Genomic DNA, 19,457 nt, shown 5'->3' with positions numbered 1-19,457 from the left:
CTAAAACAAAGAAGGGGAGACTGGAACTAAGATTTCACAAATGAGGAACATCTTACCAGTGTAGATCCTTATCATCTCTGCAACTTATACTCTTAGATACCTAGAGAACTAAAAGGATTAAGTGTCTTGTTCAGGGTCAGACAGCCTAGAAGCAGAACTTGAACCCAGGTCTTCCTGATTTCAAGGCTAGTACACTATCTTCTATGCCAAAATATCACTTATCTTTGAAAAGTGACATAAAATTGCAAATGATGCCATAAAAAAATTTTAAGAAAAGAAAAAAAAGGTAATTTTTAAATTTTTAAGAGAAAATAAAGAAAAAACCCAATTTGCAATTTGATAGCAATCTAAGGTATATTAAATAAGTTTTCAAGAAGAAAAACATAAGGATGACCATAGCTGTGTCACATATATTGAGAGGGAAAAACAAAAATGTTTAATTTGTAATTTTATTACCTGAGGGTTTGAAGTCAAAATGAGTAGGAGACATATACTTATATGGGCCTTCTGTTTCATCTTGACACTTTAAGATGAGATGATCATGAAGTTTATCATTCAGAAAACTCACTTTGCTGCTGCTTTTTTTCTTTTCATAACCCCTTAAATTATCTTCAGAGATATTTGGCAATGATTTAGAAATCAGGAGATATCTAGAATCTGGTTTAAAAAAAATTATAAAAAAGTTTTAGCAAAAAATATAATACAATGACATTTTCAAACTGCCAAGCAAAAATATTTGAAAAGCATATTTTCCTAAAATAGATGAAATATCTAATAAAATTAATTTAGTAAAATAAGTATAGTTTAACAATCTGATATTAATAAAATAAAATGAACCAGTTGAACAATTATTTTTCAAAGGTAGGAAAATGTTATATTTTAAGTATAATTTTTAAATGAAAGAATTTCATTTTTGCAACAAAGGTTTAGGTTCAATAAAATAAAGTGGTGTTCTATTGTTTTGTCACAGAGTCATAGAATATCTTATCTGCAAACAATATTAATGATAATTTAGTTCTAATACTTTTATTTTACAAATGAGGAAACTGATGCCCAGGAGTTAAATGACTTGCCCAAAATCATGCAGCTAGTAATTGGCAAAACTAAAGCAACATATTTCTCTTAAGTTTGAAATTCTATAAAGGCAAAATTTTAAATAAATATAAAATAAACTACAAGAACACATTTTATTTTTATTTTTCAAAGTAATGAATAACTATCTTTAAAATGTTCATCAAAGCTTTTGTTTTGATATTAATTTTGAAAATTCCCCATGCTGTTTAAAATTAATATTACAAAAATTTAGAAATTCTTGTTTTCCTTTAAATCAAATCAAAAGCCTTTTTTCTATTACTTACACAGTGATCTAAAAATAAGCTATTTCCATATCAATCTTCCAATATCAAACAACTACATGGAACCAAGGAAAAAAATTATTGAAGGTCAAGGCAACCTACATTCCTTCCATTAAATCCCCTTTTCTCCATCCTACCAGCAAGCAAGTATATTCATCTCCAAATAGAATCACAGCCCAAGCCTGAAACCAAATTAGAGGTTTGGAATTATAAGTCTATTACAGTAACTACAGAATTTCTACTACAGAAATTCTTCTATCAGTTTACTATAAAATATATATATATATATACATATACATAATATGTATGTATGTGTATATATATATATATATATATATATATATATATATATATATATATAAAACATGAAGACAAATGAGTGGGATAAAGTCTGAGATTTATTCAGTAGAATATTATAGATTAGAACTGTGTCTCTTCTGCCCCTCTTCCCCTGACAAACAATTTTTGGGATATCAGTGAATGTTATTAGGAATGTAAAAAGCAAACTGACTTTTGTTCCTTATCTACTGAGTCTTCGGGAAGGAGACAGATGTCTGGGTTTGGCTTATTTAAATTAGCTTACAAGTTTAGATTATAAAGGTCACATTTTTAACTAATGAGAATGGGTCAGTGGTGGGGATTGCATTAGGATAAAAATGACTCCTGGATCTTTTGCCTTTGCCTCAGTCTTTCTCTAATTGACTGGGACCCATTCCTCTACAAAGGAATAAAACTTTTTCTTCATACCTTGAGAGATTTCCGAAATTTATTTAAGTGGCATTCCTCCCACACACAAAGATACTTATTTAGATATGCTGAATAGTAAACAATTTCCTAATTAACTTGGAAGGCACCCATAGTAGAATCATAAAATTTCCTCTTGTGATAATATAGGAAAAGGGATGAAATGTTTTGATATAGATCTAATTCTTTGCTGCAAACTTCTGCATTTCTCTAATCCAAGGAATTATGTGCTATCCACTGCCTACTTCTTATTTTGATAGGTGAAAAAGTAAGGAACTCAAATGTTAAGAATTCATTAAAATAAAACTCTTTAGAGTTCAAAGATCTAAAACAATACATTTATTTACATAATTGTTCACTAAGGAAATTTTTAAAAAAAGACAAAGTCCTGTTTAAAAAATATAAGACTGATAATCAATTAAACATATATCCTGAAGGATTTATGAGCAAGTTTATAAAGTCGCTTTAAAGCAAAAAATCAGACCACAACTTCAGATCCTGAAATGAGAGTTTCTTAACCAGAAATCCAAACCTGAACAAATGAGTTGCTTTTCAAATACCTCAGAAAACAGCAATTCAAGAAATGTAAATAAATACAGCAACCAAGGAACAGAAAAAAAACAAGAGAGACTGAGAGATTTCTTTCCAAAAACTGAGATTTCTTTTCAATTTCTTTCTAAAAATACACAGCAAGCAAACAAACAGAAGTAGTGGTGGAAAAACAGGTCTGAAACACATTTAAAAAAAGAGACACAAAATAATACTGAAGGGACAGAAATTTTTTCTACTATACGTAAAGTGATTTTAAGAATTAGGAGTTGCAATCATGCTGTCTCCCAAAGTAAAAACAGACATTTAAAATATAAAAAGGGATAAACAAGGAAATTTTGTAATGCTGTTGGGAACTATTCAACAAGCCAATATTAATATTAAATTTATCTGCTCCAAATGACTTATTAAATTCGTAACAGAAATATTAAGCAACAAAGAAACATATATAGATAGCAATACAAGAGTGAGAGAAAATCTCAACATCCCTCTCTCAGTTATAAATTATTCTAAAAGGACAATGAACAAAAGAGAAAATATATACTTGAACAACTTGCTGGAAAAAATTAGAGCCAAAAGATTTTTGGTATCTTCCAAATAGTATTGCAATAGAATATTCATATTTTTCCATATCATATAATCAACATTTACAAATATTGTAATAGTTAACCATAAACTAATTCAAAAAGATAGAAATGGTAAATATATCCTTTATAAGTCATAATGCAATAAAAATAATAATCACTTCAGAGAGCACAAAAAACCCTCAAAACTAAAGGAAAACTTAACAATTAAAACCAAAATAATAAGTTAAATAAAAAAACATAAAAAATGATTAATTTATGTGAAAGAATACTACAATGATGTTAAAAAACACATAAAATTTCTAGGATGCAATTAAAGTAGTTATTAGGGTAAAAATCATATCCCTATACACATAAATTAACAAAATAGAAAAAAGAAATAATTAACTGAACGTGGCTTTAAAAAATTTTAAAGTCAACAAATAAGCAAACCTAAAATAAGCACAAAATATATATTTAAAATTAGATAAATTTGGGAATGAAAGATTCACTAAGAATACCATCTGTATCCAGAGAAAGAATTGTGGAATTTGAAGAAAGACCAAAGACTGTTATCTTTAATTTTTTTTTTAAAAAATTACCTTATTATGTAATTTTTCTAATCTCTTATATTTTATTTTTTTTCCCTTAAGGATATGATTTCTCTCTCATCACATTCAATTTAGATCAATGCATACCATGGAAACAATATAAAGACTAACAGACTGCCTTCTGTGAGGGGTGGGGGGAGGGAAGCAAGATTAGAGGAAAAATTGTAAAACTCAAAATAAATAAAATCTTTCTTAAAAAAAGACTCATAAAAGTTAAAAAAAAGTTAAAAGCTGGTTTTTGAAATGACTTAATAAAATTGCTAACCGTTTTAGTCAATGTGATATAAAAAAAGATCAGAAAATCAAATCAACAAAACTGCAAAAAAAAACAGTAAAAGGGCAAAACAAAATTTGAAGAAATAAAGTCAACAGAATAAATTACATTGTTACAGGTTAACAAACCTGAGATCACAATATATATATATATATATATATATATATATATACACACACACACACACATGAGAGAGAGAGAGAGAGAGAGAGAGAGAGAGAGAGAGAGAGAGAGAGAGAGAACCTGACAAAAGAAATCAAATAATCAGGAAAGGAACTGGGGGGTGGGAGAGAACAGGGAAAAAAGTTTCTGGTCATGATGAATTCATTAAGTACTTCTATCAAATTTAAAGAACAATTAATACCCACATTATATAAATTATTCTCAAAAATGGAAAAAGCAGCCTACCAAAAGCCTTTTATGAGGCAAATGTAGCCCTAATATCTAAACTAGAGAAGGATAGAAGTAGAAAAAGTAGAAAAGTATAGACTAAAATCATTAATAATGAATAATGACTCAAAATTCTAAATAAAAATTAGTCAAGAATATCAAGGAATTTAATGGAAAAAATACAAAAGAAGGCAGTCTAGCCTTATCAGATCTAAAAATTATATAATAAATCATCTGTCATCAAAACTGTCTGGTACTGGCCAAGAAACATAGTAGTGGATCAATGGAATAGATTAGGTGCAAATGAGATAGCAAAAAATGATTATAGTAATCTGCTGTTTGATAAATCCAAAGAGTCCAGCTTCTGGGATAAGAACTCACTCTTCAATAAAAATTGACTAGGAAAATTGGGAGATAGTAGGGCAGAAACTAGGATTGAACTTAGAATTAGACCAACATCTCACCACATACCGAGATAAGATCAAAATGAGCAAGTTTTAGACATAAAAGACAATACTATAAGTAAATTAGGAGAGCAAGGAATTGCCTGTCAGTTCTATGGGAAGGGAAGCAGTTTATGACCAAGGAAGAGGAAAGAGGACATTATAAAAAACAAACTGGTTAATTTTTTAAAAAGATTTTATTTATTTTGAGTTTTACAGTTTTTCCCTTAGTCTTACTTCCCTCCCCCCACCCCCCACAGAAGGCAATTTGCCAGTCTTTACACTGTTTCCATGGTATACACTGATCCAAATTGAATGTGATGAGAAACCATTAAGTATAAGAGATAGCATGATCAGACAATAAGATGTCAGGCTTTTTGCTAAATTAAAGGTAATAGTCCTTGGTCTTTGTTCAAACTCCACAGTTCTTTCTCTGGATACAGATGGTATTCTCCATCACAGACAGCCCCAAATTGTCCCTGATTGTTGCACTGATGGAAAGAGTGAGTCCATCAAGGTTGATCATCACCCCCATGTTGCTGTTAGGGTGGACAATATTTTTCTGGTTCTGCTCATCTTGCTCAGCATCACAAACTGGCTAATTTTGAATACATTAAATTAAAAACCTTTTACACAATCACTCTAACCAAGTTGAAAAGAAATATAGCAAATTGGGAAACAATTTTTTACAACTAGTGTTTCTGACAAAGGACTCATTTCTAAAATATATAGAGAACTGAGTCAAATTTATTTAAAAAAAACCAACTAGCCATTCCCCAAATGACAAATAGTCAAAGGAAACACAAAGGCAATTTTCAGATGAGTAATCAAAGCTATCTATAGTCATATGAAAAATTGCTCTAAATCTTTACTGATTAGAGAAACACAAATTAAAGCATATCCAAGGTACCACCTCATACCAATCAGATTGGCCAATATGACCAGAAAGGACAATGATTAATGTTGAAAGGGATGTGGGAAATCTGGAACACTAATATATTGTTGACAGAGTTGTGAACTGATTTCTGAAAAGCAATTTGGAATTATGCCCAAAAGGGCAATAAAAATGTGCATACCCTTTGATCCAGGAATACCACTACTGGGTCTATACCCTTAAGAGATCATGGAAAAGGGTAACAACTCCATATATACAAAAATATTCATGGCAGCTCTGTTTGTGGTGGCAAAGAATTGGAAATTGAGGGGATGTCCAACAATTGGGGAATGACTAAACAAACTGTGGTATATGTACTTTATGGAATACTATTGTTCTAGTAATCAGGAGGGATGGGATTTCAGAGAAGCCTGAAAAACCTTGCATGAATTGATGCTGAGCAAGATGAGCAGAACCAGAAGAACACTGTACACCCTAACAGCAACATGGGGGTGATGATTAAACTTGATGAACATGCTTACTCCATCATTACAATGATCAGGGAAAATTTTAGGGGATCTGTGATAGAGTATACCATCTGTATCCAGAGAAGGAACTATGGATTTTAAATGAAGAACAAAGATTATTATCTTAAACTCTTAAAAAAGTTGTCATATGTATTATATTATTTTGCTATCTCTAGTATTTTCTTTCTTCCTTAAAGACATGTTTCTTCTCTCAACAATTCAATTTTGATATATACATATCATGGAAACAAATATAAAGACTATCAGACTACCTTCTGGGGGGGGAGGAAATGGGAAAAATTGTAAAATTCAAAACCTTGCCAAGAAAAAGATTGGTAGAAACTACTATTGTATGTAATTGGAAAACAAATAAAATAGATTTTTAAAAAATAAAAAATAAAAAGTATACGTAAAACCAAAAGGAAGTATCATATACAATGGGAATACAATAGAAACTTTCCCAAATTATACTTGTTCAAAGTTATATATCTTCTAAGTGTTAATTTATACTACAAAATTTCTGTAATTATACTTTGCTCTCCAACCCCACCTGTAAAGTTTTAGTCCAGTTTTTGGTCATTTCATTCTTTTGGGGGGGAGGGGGTTGCAAGGTAGATGGGGTTAAGTGGCTCGCCCAAGGCCACACAGCTAGGTAACAAGTGTCTGAAGCCAGATTTGAACTCAGGTACTCCTGACTCCAGGGCCGGTGCTCTATCCACTGTGCCACCTAGCCTCCCCTGGTTATTTCATTCTTAAACTGACAAATTCCTCTTAAACAGATTCAATTCATTTCAATTTTGTATCCACACAAAATTTTTGGCATCAACATCCATATCCAAGTAAATCATTTCTCATAACACCACAAATGAAGTCTAACATCCTCACCTTGTTTCTAAAGCTCTCCATTGGATTCCATCACAGAATACCTCTCTTCTCTTATTTCTTCCTATATCTCTCCCTAACCTCTCCACAACTATCAAGCAAACCTACCAAAATGCTCTCTTCATATCTTTAGGTCTTATAGCAAGACTTTTTCTCTCTTCAACCCTAATAAAATATTTCCCTTAAATCATTCTGCCTTTGATTCAAATTAAGAAACTTTCAATAGAGAGAGATGGAATTTCACAAAGTATTTCACTGATACATGAAAGATGACTTGAGGACTTCTGGCCAAGATGGCAGAGAGAAGTTAAGCACTGTCTTAAGTTCTCCTGGCTTTCTCTCAGAACTAACTTCAAGCCTCTTAACAGATTTTGGATCCACAGAACCCAGAGAAGAACTGAGGAGAACAATTCACAGCAAGTTTTGTCACAGGGGAGCCTGGGCATGTGGAGGGCAGATAGCAGAGACCCAGTACAGGAGTGGTGGGCTGAGGCTGGGGAACTGACCTGAGAACAGCAATGGAAGCATTTCCTGAATGTGTGCGGGCAGGAGAGCTCTAGTATGATGGCTGAGACCTCTGTCCAGTTAGCTCAGCTGCTCTGGAAGACCCCAAGCCCCCTATTTCCAGCTGAGTCCTTCCCCTCCCATTCCTGTGGGAAACTGTGCTTTCTCCAGAACAAACACACTAACAGCACCCCAGTTGTTTGCACCTTGCCCCAAGATTCAGGTATAGGCCTCTGATCTCCCTGTCACTGCCCCCCCAGTCTGATTGCAGATTAAGGTGAGATTAACTGTCTATCCCCAGCCCACAAAGTGCAAGGACAGCCCAGATCTTGCCACTGACCCCCCAGGCCTAGGGAATGGGCCACTAATCAACATCAGAGGCAATCCAAAAAAAGCTTCTGACATCCCCTGAAGGCCAACCCACCAAGTAGCCCCTTGGAGTGGGAAAGGGCTCTAGGGATCTCAAAACTAAAGATCTGTGAACCAGCCCATTCTCCAACCCAAGATCCTAGGAAAAGGGCCCAAAATAAAGAAAGGCCATTTTGCAAAGGGGGTTCCAATGAATGTTACCTCGAAAACAAGGATCCTAACTCAGAGACAACTGGAGCTTCAGAGGAGAATATGAATTGGTCTCCAGCTCAGACAGACTTCTTAGAAGAGATCAGAAAGGAGTTTAAAAATTGAATGGAAAAATTGGGAATGGAAATGCAAGAGAAAATTAACATCTTACAACAAGAAACAAATCCTTTGAAAATAAATTGGACAAGTGCAAAAAGAAAATAATTCTTTCAAAACCACAATTGGGCAAATGGAAAAAGACACAATTTCCTTAAAAACAGAATTGACCAATTGGAAAAGGAAGTACAAAAGGTAAATGAAGAAAAAACTTTTCCCAAAAAAGACTGGAATTTGTGGAAACTAATGACTTCATGAAACACCAAGAATGTGTTAATCAAAATTAAAAAAGGAAAAGAAAAGAAAATGTAAAATACCTCATTGGCAAAACAACAGACCTGGAAAATAGATTCAGGCAAGATAATTCAAGAATCATAGGACTTCCTGAAAACCTTGAAGAGGAAAAAAAGGCCTGGACTCCATACTTCAGGATATAGAGAAAAACTTCCCTGATATCCTGGACACAAATCCTAGAACCAAAGGCAAAATGTCATTGAAAGAATATATCAATCCCAAATTTCAGAACTATCAGATCAAGGAGAAAATCCTGCAAGAGGCCAGAAAGAAACAATTCAAATACCAAGGAGCTACACTCAGGTCACAGCCACAAGACCTGACTGCATCAACATTAAGGGCCTGGAATATGATATTCTGAAGAGCAAGGGAGCTTGGAATGCATCCAAGAATTCACTATCTAGCAAAATTGAGTCTTCTCTTCTAGGGGAGAAGACTGACATTTAATGAAACAGGACTTCCAACTTTTCCTGATGAAAATACCAGAGCTAAACAGAATATTTGGCCTTCAAAGAGGAAATTCAAGAGATACATGAAAAGGTAAATAGGGCAAAGAAAGGAAAACTGTTATCCAATAAGATGAAACTCCCACATGGGAGGAAGATTCTCTTAACTCTTTATTTATTCATTCATTCATTCATTCATTTATTTTGTAAGAAAAGGCATAGACTTTAATTCATAGGTCACTGCAAAGTTCACAGGTTACTACAGAAAATTCATAGGTTGCTATAGAAAGTTCATAGGTGACTACAAACAACTAAAAGTCTATGAAACCAAAGAATATAGATTATCCTTTTATAGGAAAACAAGTTCTTTAGAGAAGCAGCAAGATAGTGAATTCCTTAAAGGACAGGCTGCTTAGCAGAAGTTGAGGTTAAAAAACTAAAGTGCTTGAGAAAGAAAAAAAGGAAAGAAAGGAAGCTTAGATCCACATAGATCTAGCCAAATGGAGCTGGGGCCATACTGGTAGTTATAAGCTGAGAAAGGAGTAATCGACTTAAAAAGGAAAGGGAAAAGAGAAGAAAGAGAAGAGAGAAAGAGATAGTAGAGAGCCGAGGAGAGGAGAAGAGAAGAGAAAAGAAGCTTAGATCAACACAGATCCAGACACATGGAGCTGGGGTCATGGTATTCCAGCAGCATGATCAGACCATGTGGGTCTAGCTTAGGGAGAGGAAATTAGCAGCTACCCCACAGAGAAAGAGCCAGTGAGGGATCAGGCAGAAGTCTGCTCAAACACCTTTCAGGTGAGTGCGACAAGGTGAGTGCTACTTGAGGAACGGTTCAGCACCTGACTCCAGGTATTCTCCAATGTGTGTGCCACAGGAGCAATCCCCATGGATTCTCACTGAGCACGGGTGATGTTCTTCATGTTATTTGCCAAGCTTTCTCCTGCCCCAAAGGGAGTTACTAAAAGTCCAAGGCTAAATTTGAGCTATATCTGCTATCCTTCTTTAATACCCAAACTGCTTCCTTTCCCAAAGGACATGACCTTGATATCTATTAGACTTATAGAATGTTAGAACCAGAAGTTTTAAGAAATTATCATAGTCTATCTCCTTATTTCCAGAAAGATGAAAGTCTCATAACAGAATCTGAGACCACAGTATCTGAGTGTACTCTGATTGGTACTCTGTGGGTGTTGATCTCTGGGATTCTAGATAAACTTTTTTTTTCATTGTAATAAAAAAAAATCTTATGTGAAATATCTTGGACTATTCCCCCTCTCCTTTTTCTTTCTCCCATTCCATTTCCCTTTTTTCCCTATTGACTCCATTTTTACACCATATTTTATTTTTGAATTCAACTTTCTCCTGTGCTTCAACTATAAAAGCTCCCTCTACCTGCTCTATTAACTGAGAAGGTTCATATGAGTATTATCAGTGTCATTTTTCTATGCAGGAATACATGCAGTTCATCCTCATTAAGTCCCTCATATTTCCCCCCTCTCCTCCAATCTCCATGCTTCACCTGAGTCATGTATCTGAAGATCAAACCTTCTGTTCAGCTCTGGCCATTCCAAAAGGAACCTCTGAAATTCCCCTGGTTCATTGAAAGTCCATCTTTTTCCCTGGAAGAGGACATTCAGCCTTGCTGGGTAGTTCATTCTTGGTTGCATTCTAAGCTCTTTTGCCTTCCGGTATATTGTATTCCAAGACCTATGAGCTTCCAATGTAGTTGCTGCTAAGTCCTGTGTGATCCTGACTGCAGCCCCACGATATCTGAACTGTGTCCTTCTGGCTGCTTGTAATATTTTCTCTTTGACTTGGGAGTTCTGGAACTTGGCTATAATATTCCTAGGGGTTGGTTTTTTTGGGATCTCTTTCTTGGGGGGCATCGGTAGATTCTCTCCATTTCTATTTTGCCCTCTGCTTCTAGAATATCAGGGCAATTTTCCTGTAGTAATTCTTTGAAAATGATGTCAAGGCTCTTTTCCTGATCATGACTTTCAGGTATTCCAATAATTTTTAAATTCTTTCCTAAGTCTGTTTTCCATCTCAGTTGTTTTTTCAATGAGATATTTCACATTTTCTTCTAATTTTTCATTTTTTTGGTTTTGAAGTATTGATTCTTGATTTCTGGTAAATTCATCAATCTCCCTGAATTCTATTCTTTGTCTGAAGGATTTGTTCTCCTCAGAGAGTTTTCTTATCTCTTTTTCCATCTGGCCAATTTTGCTTTTTAAAGCATTCTTGTCCTCAATAACTTTTTGAACTGTTTTATCCATTTGACCCAACCTGGTTTTTAGTATGTTATTTTCTTCAGCATTTTTTTGGATTTCCTTGACTAAGCTGCTGACTTCATTTTCATGTTTTTCCTGCATCTCTCTCCTTTCTTTTCCCAGTTTTTCTTCCAACTCCCTCATTTGATTTTCAAAGTCTTTTTTGAGCTCTGTCATAGCCTGAGCCCAATTTCTGTTTTTCTTGGAGTCTTTAGATGCAGGAGCTTGTGCTTCCTCATCTTCAGACTGAGTATTTTGATCCTTCTTGGGCTCATTTGCAAAATATTTCTCAATAGTCTTCCTCTTATTTCTCTGCTTGCTCATTTTCCCAGCCTGGGCCAGGTTTTGGGGTGCTTCCTAAGCTTTTGGGACACTCCCACAAGGGTCTCAGTGTGTGAGGCTCTGTCCTCCCTCCTGGTCTGTGAATGTCCATAAGTGCCCCCCTCTGCCACGGGGCTGAGGTGGGGGGGGCCTGTTGTTCTATGGGGGGGCCTAGACTGGGATCAGGATCTGAATGTGTTCAGAGTGCCAGAGTCCTGTTCCAGAGGCAGAGAACAGAGCTAAGCAATCTCTCTCTTCACTCCCCTCCCTCAGCTCAATGGGCTCATGCCCTGGGGGCTCCTGCTTACTGGCTCTGCCTGCTTCTGCTTCTGGGTCTGGGCTGTGGAAAGACCAAGCTGCTGGCTGTGTGCCCTGAGGGCTGGGCTCCACGTGCTTGCTCTGGCAGAGGTCCCCCACTGTTCCCCCACTTTGTGCCCGGTGCTCCCCAGGGTGTAGCTCAGGAGGCTCCCCCACTGCTGTGAGCTGGGGCTCCCAGTGCCCCGGGGCTGCCTCCGGGAGGCTGAAGTTCTTTTCTCTCTGGCAGGCCACCCCTCTGGCGGGCCACCCCCTCCGACCCCCCGGGAGCAGAGCCTTTCTGCTCTTTTCCAGATTACTTTGAGTAGAACTGCCTCACTGGGTCCCTTTGTGGGTTCTGTCTCTCAAAAGTTTAGTTAAGAGTCCTTAGCTTATGAGTTTTATCAGAGAGCTCCTAAGACTCATTCCTTCTTGTCGCCATCTTGGCTCCGCCCCCGATTCTCTTTAACTCTTGAGAATTGTAACTCTATTAGCCAGAAGTAATGGACACTCATGACTTGTTCATGATCCTGATAGAATGATTTAAAAATATTATCTCCTTAAGAAGGGGAGGGGCAGTAAAGAGATGGGATGAAGGGGGAGATTGAATGGGGTAAATTACATCATATGAAGAGGTGCAAAGGACCTATTGCAATAGAAGGGAAGAAGATGAGAACCACCTGAATCTTATTCTCAATCAGTTTTGGCTCAAAGAATTAACACACACATTCAGTTGAGATTGGAAATTTATGATACCTTTCAAGTATTAAGAGGGGAAAGTAGGAGAGGGGAGGAAAAGGAGAAGAACTGACAGAAGGAGGGGAAGGAAGAAGGGGCAAACCAAAAGGGCAAAGAAAGAAGAGGGGGGTGGGAGGTTTGGATAGAAGGGGGCAAACATACTGAAGGTGGTGGTATTCATAAGCAAAATACTGGGGAATAGGGATAAAGTGGGGAATACAAATGGAGGGAAGATAGCATGGAGGGCAATAAAGAATTAGTAATTATGTCTTTGAATGTGAATGGGATGAACTCTCCCATAAAACATAAGTGGATAGCAGAGTGGATAAAAAACCAGAGTCCTACAATATGCTGCTTTATAAAAAAAACACATTTGAAGTAGATAGAATATACAGATTAAAGGTAAAAGAGTGGAGCAGAATATATTAAACTTCAACTGAAGTGAAAAAGGCAGGGGTAGTAATACTTATCTCAGATAAGGCAGTTGCAAAAATAGATCTCAGTAAAAGACCTATAAGGAAGGAAATTATATCCTCCTAAAAGGTACCATAGACAATGAAGTAATTTCAATACTAAATATGTATGTTCCAAGCAGTACAGTGTCGAAATTCTTGTAGGAGAAGCTGAATGAGTTACAGGAAGACATTGAGCAAAACTACTGATGGGAGACATCAACCTCCCTCTCTCTGTATTAGATAAATCTAACCATACAATAAACAAGAAGGAAGTTAAGGAGGTAAAGAGAATGTTACAAAACAAACATGATAGAACTTTGGAGAAAACTGAATGGAGATAGAAAGGAATATACCTTTTTTCAGCAGTAATTGGCACCTACACAAAAACTGATCATGTGCTAGGGCATAAAAACCACATAATCAAATGTAATAAGGCAGAAATTCATACTTTCTTTTCAAACCATAATGCAATAAATATCACATGCAATAATGGGCCATGGAGAAAAGACCTAAAACTAATTGAAAACTAAATAACCTCATTTTAAAGAATGAGTTTATCAAACAAAAAATCATAGAATTAATGATTTCATCCAAGACAATGAAAATAATGAAACAACATAACAAAACTTATGGGATACAGTCAAAGCAGTTATTAGAGGAAATTTTATCTCTCTAAATGCTTATATGAATAAAATACAGAAAGGGGAAATCAATGACCTGAGCATGCAACTAAAAAAGTTGAGAAAGAACAAGATAAAAACTCCCAATTAAATATCAAATTAGAGAAGCATGAAATGAATTAAGGGAGCAGAATCAAGGGAACAATGTACATATTAACAACAACACTGTGAGTTGATCAACCTTGATGGATGCAGCTCCTCTTAGCAGTTCAGAGAGCTACGACAATCCTAGTAGACCAGCTATGGACAGTGCTATCCCTATCCAGAGGATGAAAAACAACACAAACAACAAAAGCCCTTCAGAATTTGAAAGAACACTACATTCACCTTTTAAAAATATTCATCTGACTGTCTGTAGCTGATGGGAAGGGTGTGGCAAGAGAGAGTGGGAGGAAATTATGTAACTTAAAAGTATACATATGTATGTGGATGAAGATTGAAAAAATTTCATAATATATATTTGAAAAATAAAAAAAGATAAGAAAATATCAAAAAAAAAAGAAAAGAAAGAAAGAGGAGCACAGAGCAGTGGGGTTAGGTTGAAGAGAACTGGCCCCAGCAATCTAGTAAAATACCCCTGGGTCAGTGGCAGTGGTGGCAGTTTATAAACCTCTCAACTTAGAGACTGTCAAGGAAAATCTGGAAGATCAGCAGAAAAATTTTGCCACACTGGGTTAAGAGCAGAGCATAGTCCAGGAAGAAGCCTCAGCAGCACCAACCCAACCCCAACACGAGCAGGTCTCAGGAGCCACTGAATAAGCAGGAGCAGCTGTTTCCAGAGCTCTCAGTCCATGGATGGTAAGAAGGTCAGAAGGAGATCACAGGGGTTTCTTTGCTATCACTGAGGCAGGACTCTGTTGCTTTGCCCATACTCTTATACCAGTCCTAGAAAAAGGAGAAGCAGCACAACAGAGCTTACAGCCACAGTGGAGCCAGAACCCTCCTCACAGTTACAGAAAGGAGTGGCTTGTGGTCACCCACAGACCAGAGCACAAGGCAAATTGAAAATTTGCAGATCCTAGAAGTATCTCTGAAAACAGCTGCAAGAAACCCAAAACCTTGGGACAGTGCACCGAGGCAGAGTCCTACCTTAATGAAGAGTTAAAATCAAGTCATGGAATGGGGAAATGAGCAAACAACAGAAGAAAAAAATCTGACCATAGACAGTAACTTTGGTGATAAGGAAGATCAAAAACACACTCAGAAGAAGATAAAGTCAAAACTTTGACATTCAAAGCCTCCAAGAAAAATATTAATTTGTCTCAGGCAATGGAAAAGCAAAAAAGGATTTTGAAAATCCAATAAGGAAGTTAGAGGAAAAATTGAGAAGAGAAATGAGAGTGATGCAAGAAAAGCATGAAAAGCAAGTCAGCATCTTAGTGAAGGGAGACACAATATTAAAAATCAGACTGGGTCAAATGGAAAAAAGAGGTCCAAAAAAGCCAAAGAGGAAATACCACTTTAAAAAGGAGAATTGACCAAATGGAAAAGATACAAAAGCTCACTGAAGAAAATAATTCCTTAAAATAAGAATGAAGCAAAGGGAAGTTAAAGACTTTGTGAGAAATCAAAAACTATAAATAAAATCAAAAGAGTAAAAACTAGAAGAAAGTTATGAAATATAACACTGGAAAAACAACTGATCTGGAAAATAGATCCAGGAGAGAATTTTAAAATTATTGAACTACCTGAAAGCATAAACAAAGAGAGCCTAGATATCATCTTTCAAAATACTGTCATGAAAAATTGCCCTGTTATTCTAGAAGCAGAGGATAAAAGAGAAATGGAAAGAATTCATCAATTACTTCCTGAAAGAGATACTAAAATGAAAATTTCCAGGAATATTATAGTTAAATTTCAGAGCTCCCAGGTCAAAGAGAAAATATAGCAAGCAGTCAGAAAGAAATCATTCAATAAATGTGAAGCCATAATCAGGATAACACAAGATTTAGAGTTTCTACAAGATGGGATAGCAGGGCTTAGAATATAATATTCCAGAATGCAAGAGAGTTTAAATTATAACAGAATCAACTACCTAGCAAAATTCATATTCTTTCATGGTAAAAGATGATTATACAATGAAATAGGGGACTTTCAAACTTTCCTAATGAGAAGACCAGAGCTGAATAAAAAAGCTGATTTTCAGATATGAGACTCAAGTGAAGCATAAAAATGTAAACAGGAAAAGACAAATTATAAAGGTCTTAAGGATGTTGAACAGCTTATATTCCTGTATGGGAAGATGATACTGATAAATCATATGAACTGTCTCATTTATTAGGGTAGTTAGAAGGAGCATATATAAAGGCACAGGAGGGAGCTAAATATGAAGGGATAATATATTAAAAAGATAGATTCAAGGGGTGAGAAAGGAATGCACTGGAAGAAAGAGAAAGAAGGAGATAGAATAGGTTGCTATTTCACATAAAAGAAGAAAGAAAAAGGTTTTCTGTGGAGAGAGGGGGAAGTTGAAGGGGAGTGGTTCAGAGAAGGAATAACAAACACACTCAGTTGGGTATAGAAATCTATCTTACCCTAGAGGAAAGCAGGAAGGGAAGGGAATGGGAGAAAGGAGGGAAGACTATGGGAGGGGATATTCAGATGCAAAACACTTTTGAGGAGGGACAGGATGAAAGCAGAGAAAAAATAGAATAAATGCGGGAAGCTAAGGAATAGGATGGAAGGAAATACAGTTAGCAAGCATAACTGACAGAAACTTTTTCAAGTTTCTCTGATAAAGACTTCATTTTCAAAGAGAGAACCAAGTAAAATTCATGAAACATAAGAGGCATTCCCAAATTGATAAATTATCAAAAATATTAAGTTTTCAGATTAAGTTATCCATATTATCCATATTAGTTAGCCATATCCATGGCTATATTTTTTTAAAATGTTCCAACTCACTATTGATTGGAGAAATGCAAATTAGAACAATTCTGAGGTACTATCTTATACCTACTGCATTGATTAATAGGACAGAAAGAGAAAATGATAAATGTTGGAGGAGATGTATGGAAAATGAGACATTAATGCACTGGTGGAGGGATTGTGAAATGATTTAACAACTATGTAAAGCAATTTGGAACTTTGCCCAAAGAGCTATAAAACTATACCTATCCCCTGACCTAGCAATGCCACTTTCGGGTCTTTATTCCAGAAGAGACAAAAAAACAAGAAGGAAAAGGACCTATATGTAAAAGAATATTTATAGTAGCTCTTTTCTGGTGGCAAAGAACTAGAAATTGAAATCCATTGGTTGGTGAATTGTTGAACAAATATGCTTTATGTGATTATGATGGAATGCTATTCTGCAAGAAGAAATAATGAGGCTGCAGTCTTCTCTGACCATGGCCCAGCCAAGGCTGCTTGGCTGTTCTTTAATCTCTGACTGACTCTCTCTCTCTCTCACTAGCCCTTCCTATGTGTAGTAACCTTTTAAATAAATTTTTGACCCATGCTTTACTGAGTCTGAATAAGGATTCCTCATAGGCAGAACAGAATCTTAAGTAGCCAACAGCTACATTTTGGTGACCAACAAAGGGATTCTCTCTGCCCAGACTAGGAAATTGGATCCAGCTCCATAGCTTCTCCTCCAGGTGACACCACATATTTTTATGAACCAATGGAAGACTTGAAGTACCTGTTTAGGAAGACATCCTGAGGAAACTTGGAGATAAGTGTCTGTGGATACTTTGCACTCTGTATAACTGGGCATATTCTTATTCTTATCCTCACTGTCATTAAACCAAACACATTATGTTATTACTATTATCTTTTGTCTTTTTGTTCCTATTTCTCCTGACTTAAGGTTAAGTCAAATTCTTCATAACTGGAACTCCATACCAAGGAAATACTGCAAGAGACATCTTGGATGCAAGATCTCCATTCCAACATGAGCTCCCCTTTCTCTAGATTTTCTTGGGGCTCCCGGTTCCTCTCCTTTCTGAGTCCCTTGATTGTTCTACTTATAATAATTGTTCTGCTTCTTTTTGGCCCTTTCGTACTTACTGTCTTCTCTAAGATTCAAGCAACAGGTTTACAACTAATGACCTCAGCCAAACATCAGTCTCTGTCTGATCCTGATTGTCTACATCCCTTGGATGCCACTTCAATCAAGTTTCATCTGTAGAATATTCCTTCTCCAAATGGGCCCCTAATAGGCCAGGCTAGGTTAGGTTAGGTTAGGTTAGGTAGGGAGACTGCTACACCCCCTCCTCAGCTTTGAAGAAGTTATAGAAGACAGACCTTCATCCCAATTCCCCAGAAGTAATCTGGGTCCTTAATAATTCGAGAGAGGGGATATGATGCAGAGAAAACTGGGCATGGGAGTGATGAGATCAGTTGGAGACCAGCTTTGCAAATCTTTTGTTCAACTTGGTAAATCTTTTGTTCACATTGTAAAGGGAATCTTCCTTTATCATCTCATTAACACACCTGAGGGCCTGACCTTCAAAAAAAAGAAGAAATAATGAGCAGCTGATGGACTTATGATAAAGAATGCAATCTATCCCAAAGACAGCTAAAGTACAATTTTTTTTTTCTTTTTCTCTCTATCTTTAGTGAAGTTTTTTCTATTTTTATGGGGGGGAGAAGGAATTATGTTTATACTCTCACAACAAGACTATTTTAGTAATATGTAAACAAATAAATTAAAAAATTAAAAGGAAATGATGAGCAGGATCTTCTCAGTAATAAAACCTGGAAAGAATTACATGAACAGATACAATGGGAAATAGATTATAAACAAAGTAACCCTAATATTGCAGGATAATCAGCAGTGAATGACTTACCTTCTCTAAGCAATGCTGTGATACAAGACAATTCAGAAGAAGTTATGATAAAGAATACTATTCATTCCCAAAGACAGAGCTGCTGTGTCTGAATATAGATTGAAACATTTTTTTTACTTTTTTTTCAAGCTTCTCTTTCTTAGGGGAGGATGGAGGTTATGTTTACTTTTTCAATATGACTAATATGGTAATATTTTGCATGACTACATACTTTTAACCTTTCTCAATGAGTAGGTATGGTGGGGTGGGAAGTAGGGGAAAGAATTTGGAACTCAATATGTAAAAACTGAATGTTAAAACTTATTTTGTATATTAATTGGGGGAAAATAAAATAAAGTATAAAAACTGTTAAGTTTTTTTTTTAAAAAAGAAGATATTTTGAGCACATGAAACAACTTGAGAAAGAGGAACCAAAAAAACCAAATAAAATGTAGTTTCAATAGGTGAGCCTGAAAGCATAAGGAATAGGATTTGGAAAGTGAAACGGGGAAAAAACACAATCTAAAATACAACACAACAAAAATAATAATTTACATTATATAGTGCTTTAAATTTTGCAAAGAGTTTTATACACACACACACACACGTTATCATCTCATAAGCAATGCCTACTTCAGAACTATTCATATATATGGAATAAAAGCATAATAGTGTGTGAGAATATGTACATATATCTACTGTTTAAATAAATGTATATTTTAATAGTAACCTACTGAACATGAAAATTAATTATTTTAAGTTTAGAACACAGATATGTTAAGAACTATCTGAACAC

The 19,457-nt window shown here is 35.7% G+C and overlaps 1 protein-coding gene across 1 annotated transcript in view; it reads right to left on the bottom strand.

Annotated features, from left to right (window-relative positions):
- CEP72 (centrosomal protein 72) overlaps positions 1-19,457 on the bottom strand; it is an 80,695-nt gene that overhangs the window by 41,607 nt on the left and 19,631 nt on the right. The window contains exon 6 of the mRNA XM_074200922.1: positions 457-657. Coding sequence (XP_074057023.1) covers positions 457-657 — 201 coding nt within the window. The remainder of the gene's footprint in view (positions 1-456; positions 658-19,457) is intronic.

This window comes from Macrotis lagotis, chromosome X (genome assembly GCF_037893015.1).
Source record: "Macrotis lagotis isolate mMagLag1 chromosome X, bilby.v1.9.chrom.fasta, whole genome shotgun sequence".
NCBI lineage: Eukaryota > Metazoa > Chordata > Mammalia > Peramelemorphia > Peramelidae > Macrotis > Macrotis lagotis.
This window is presented reverse-complemented; position numbering and strand designations above follow the sequence as displayed.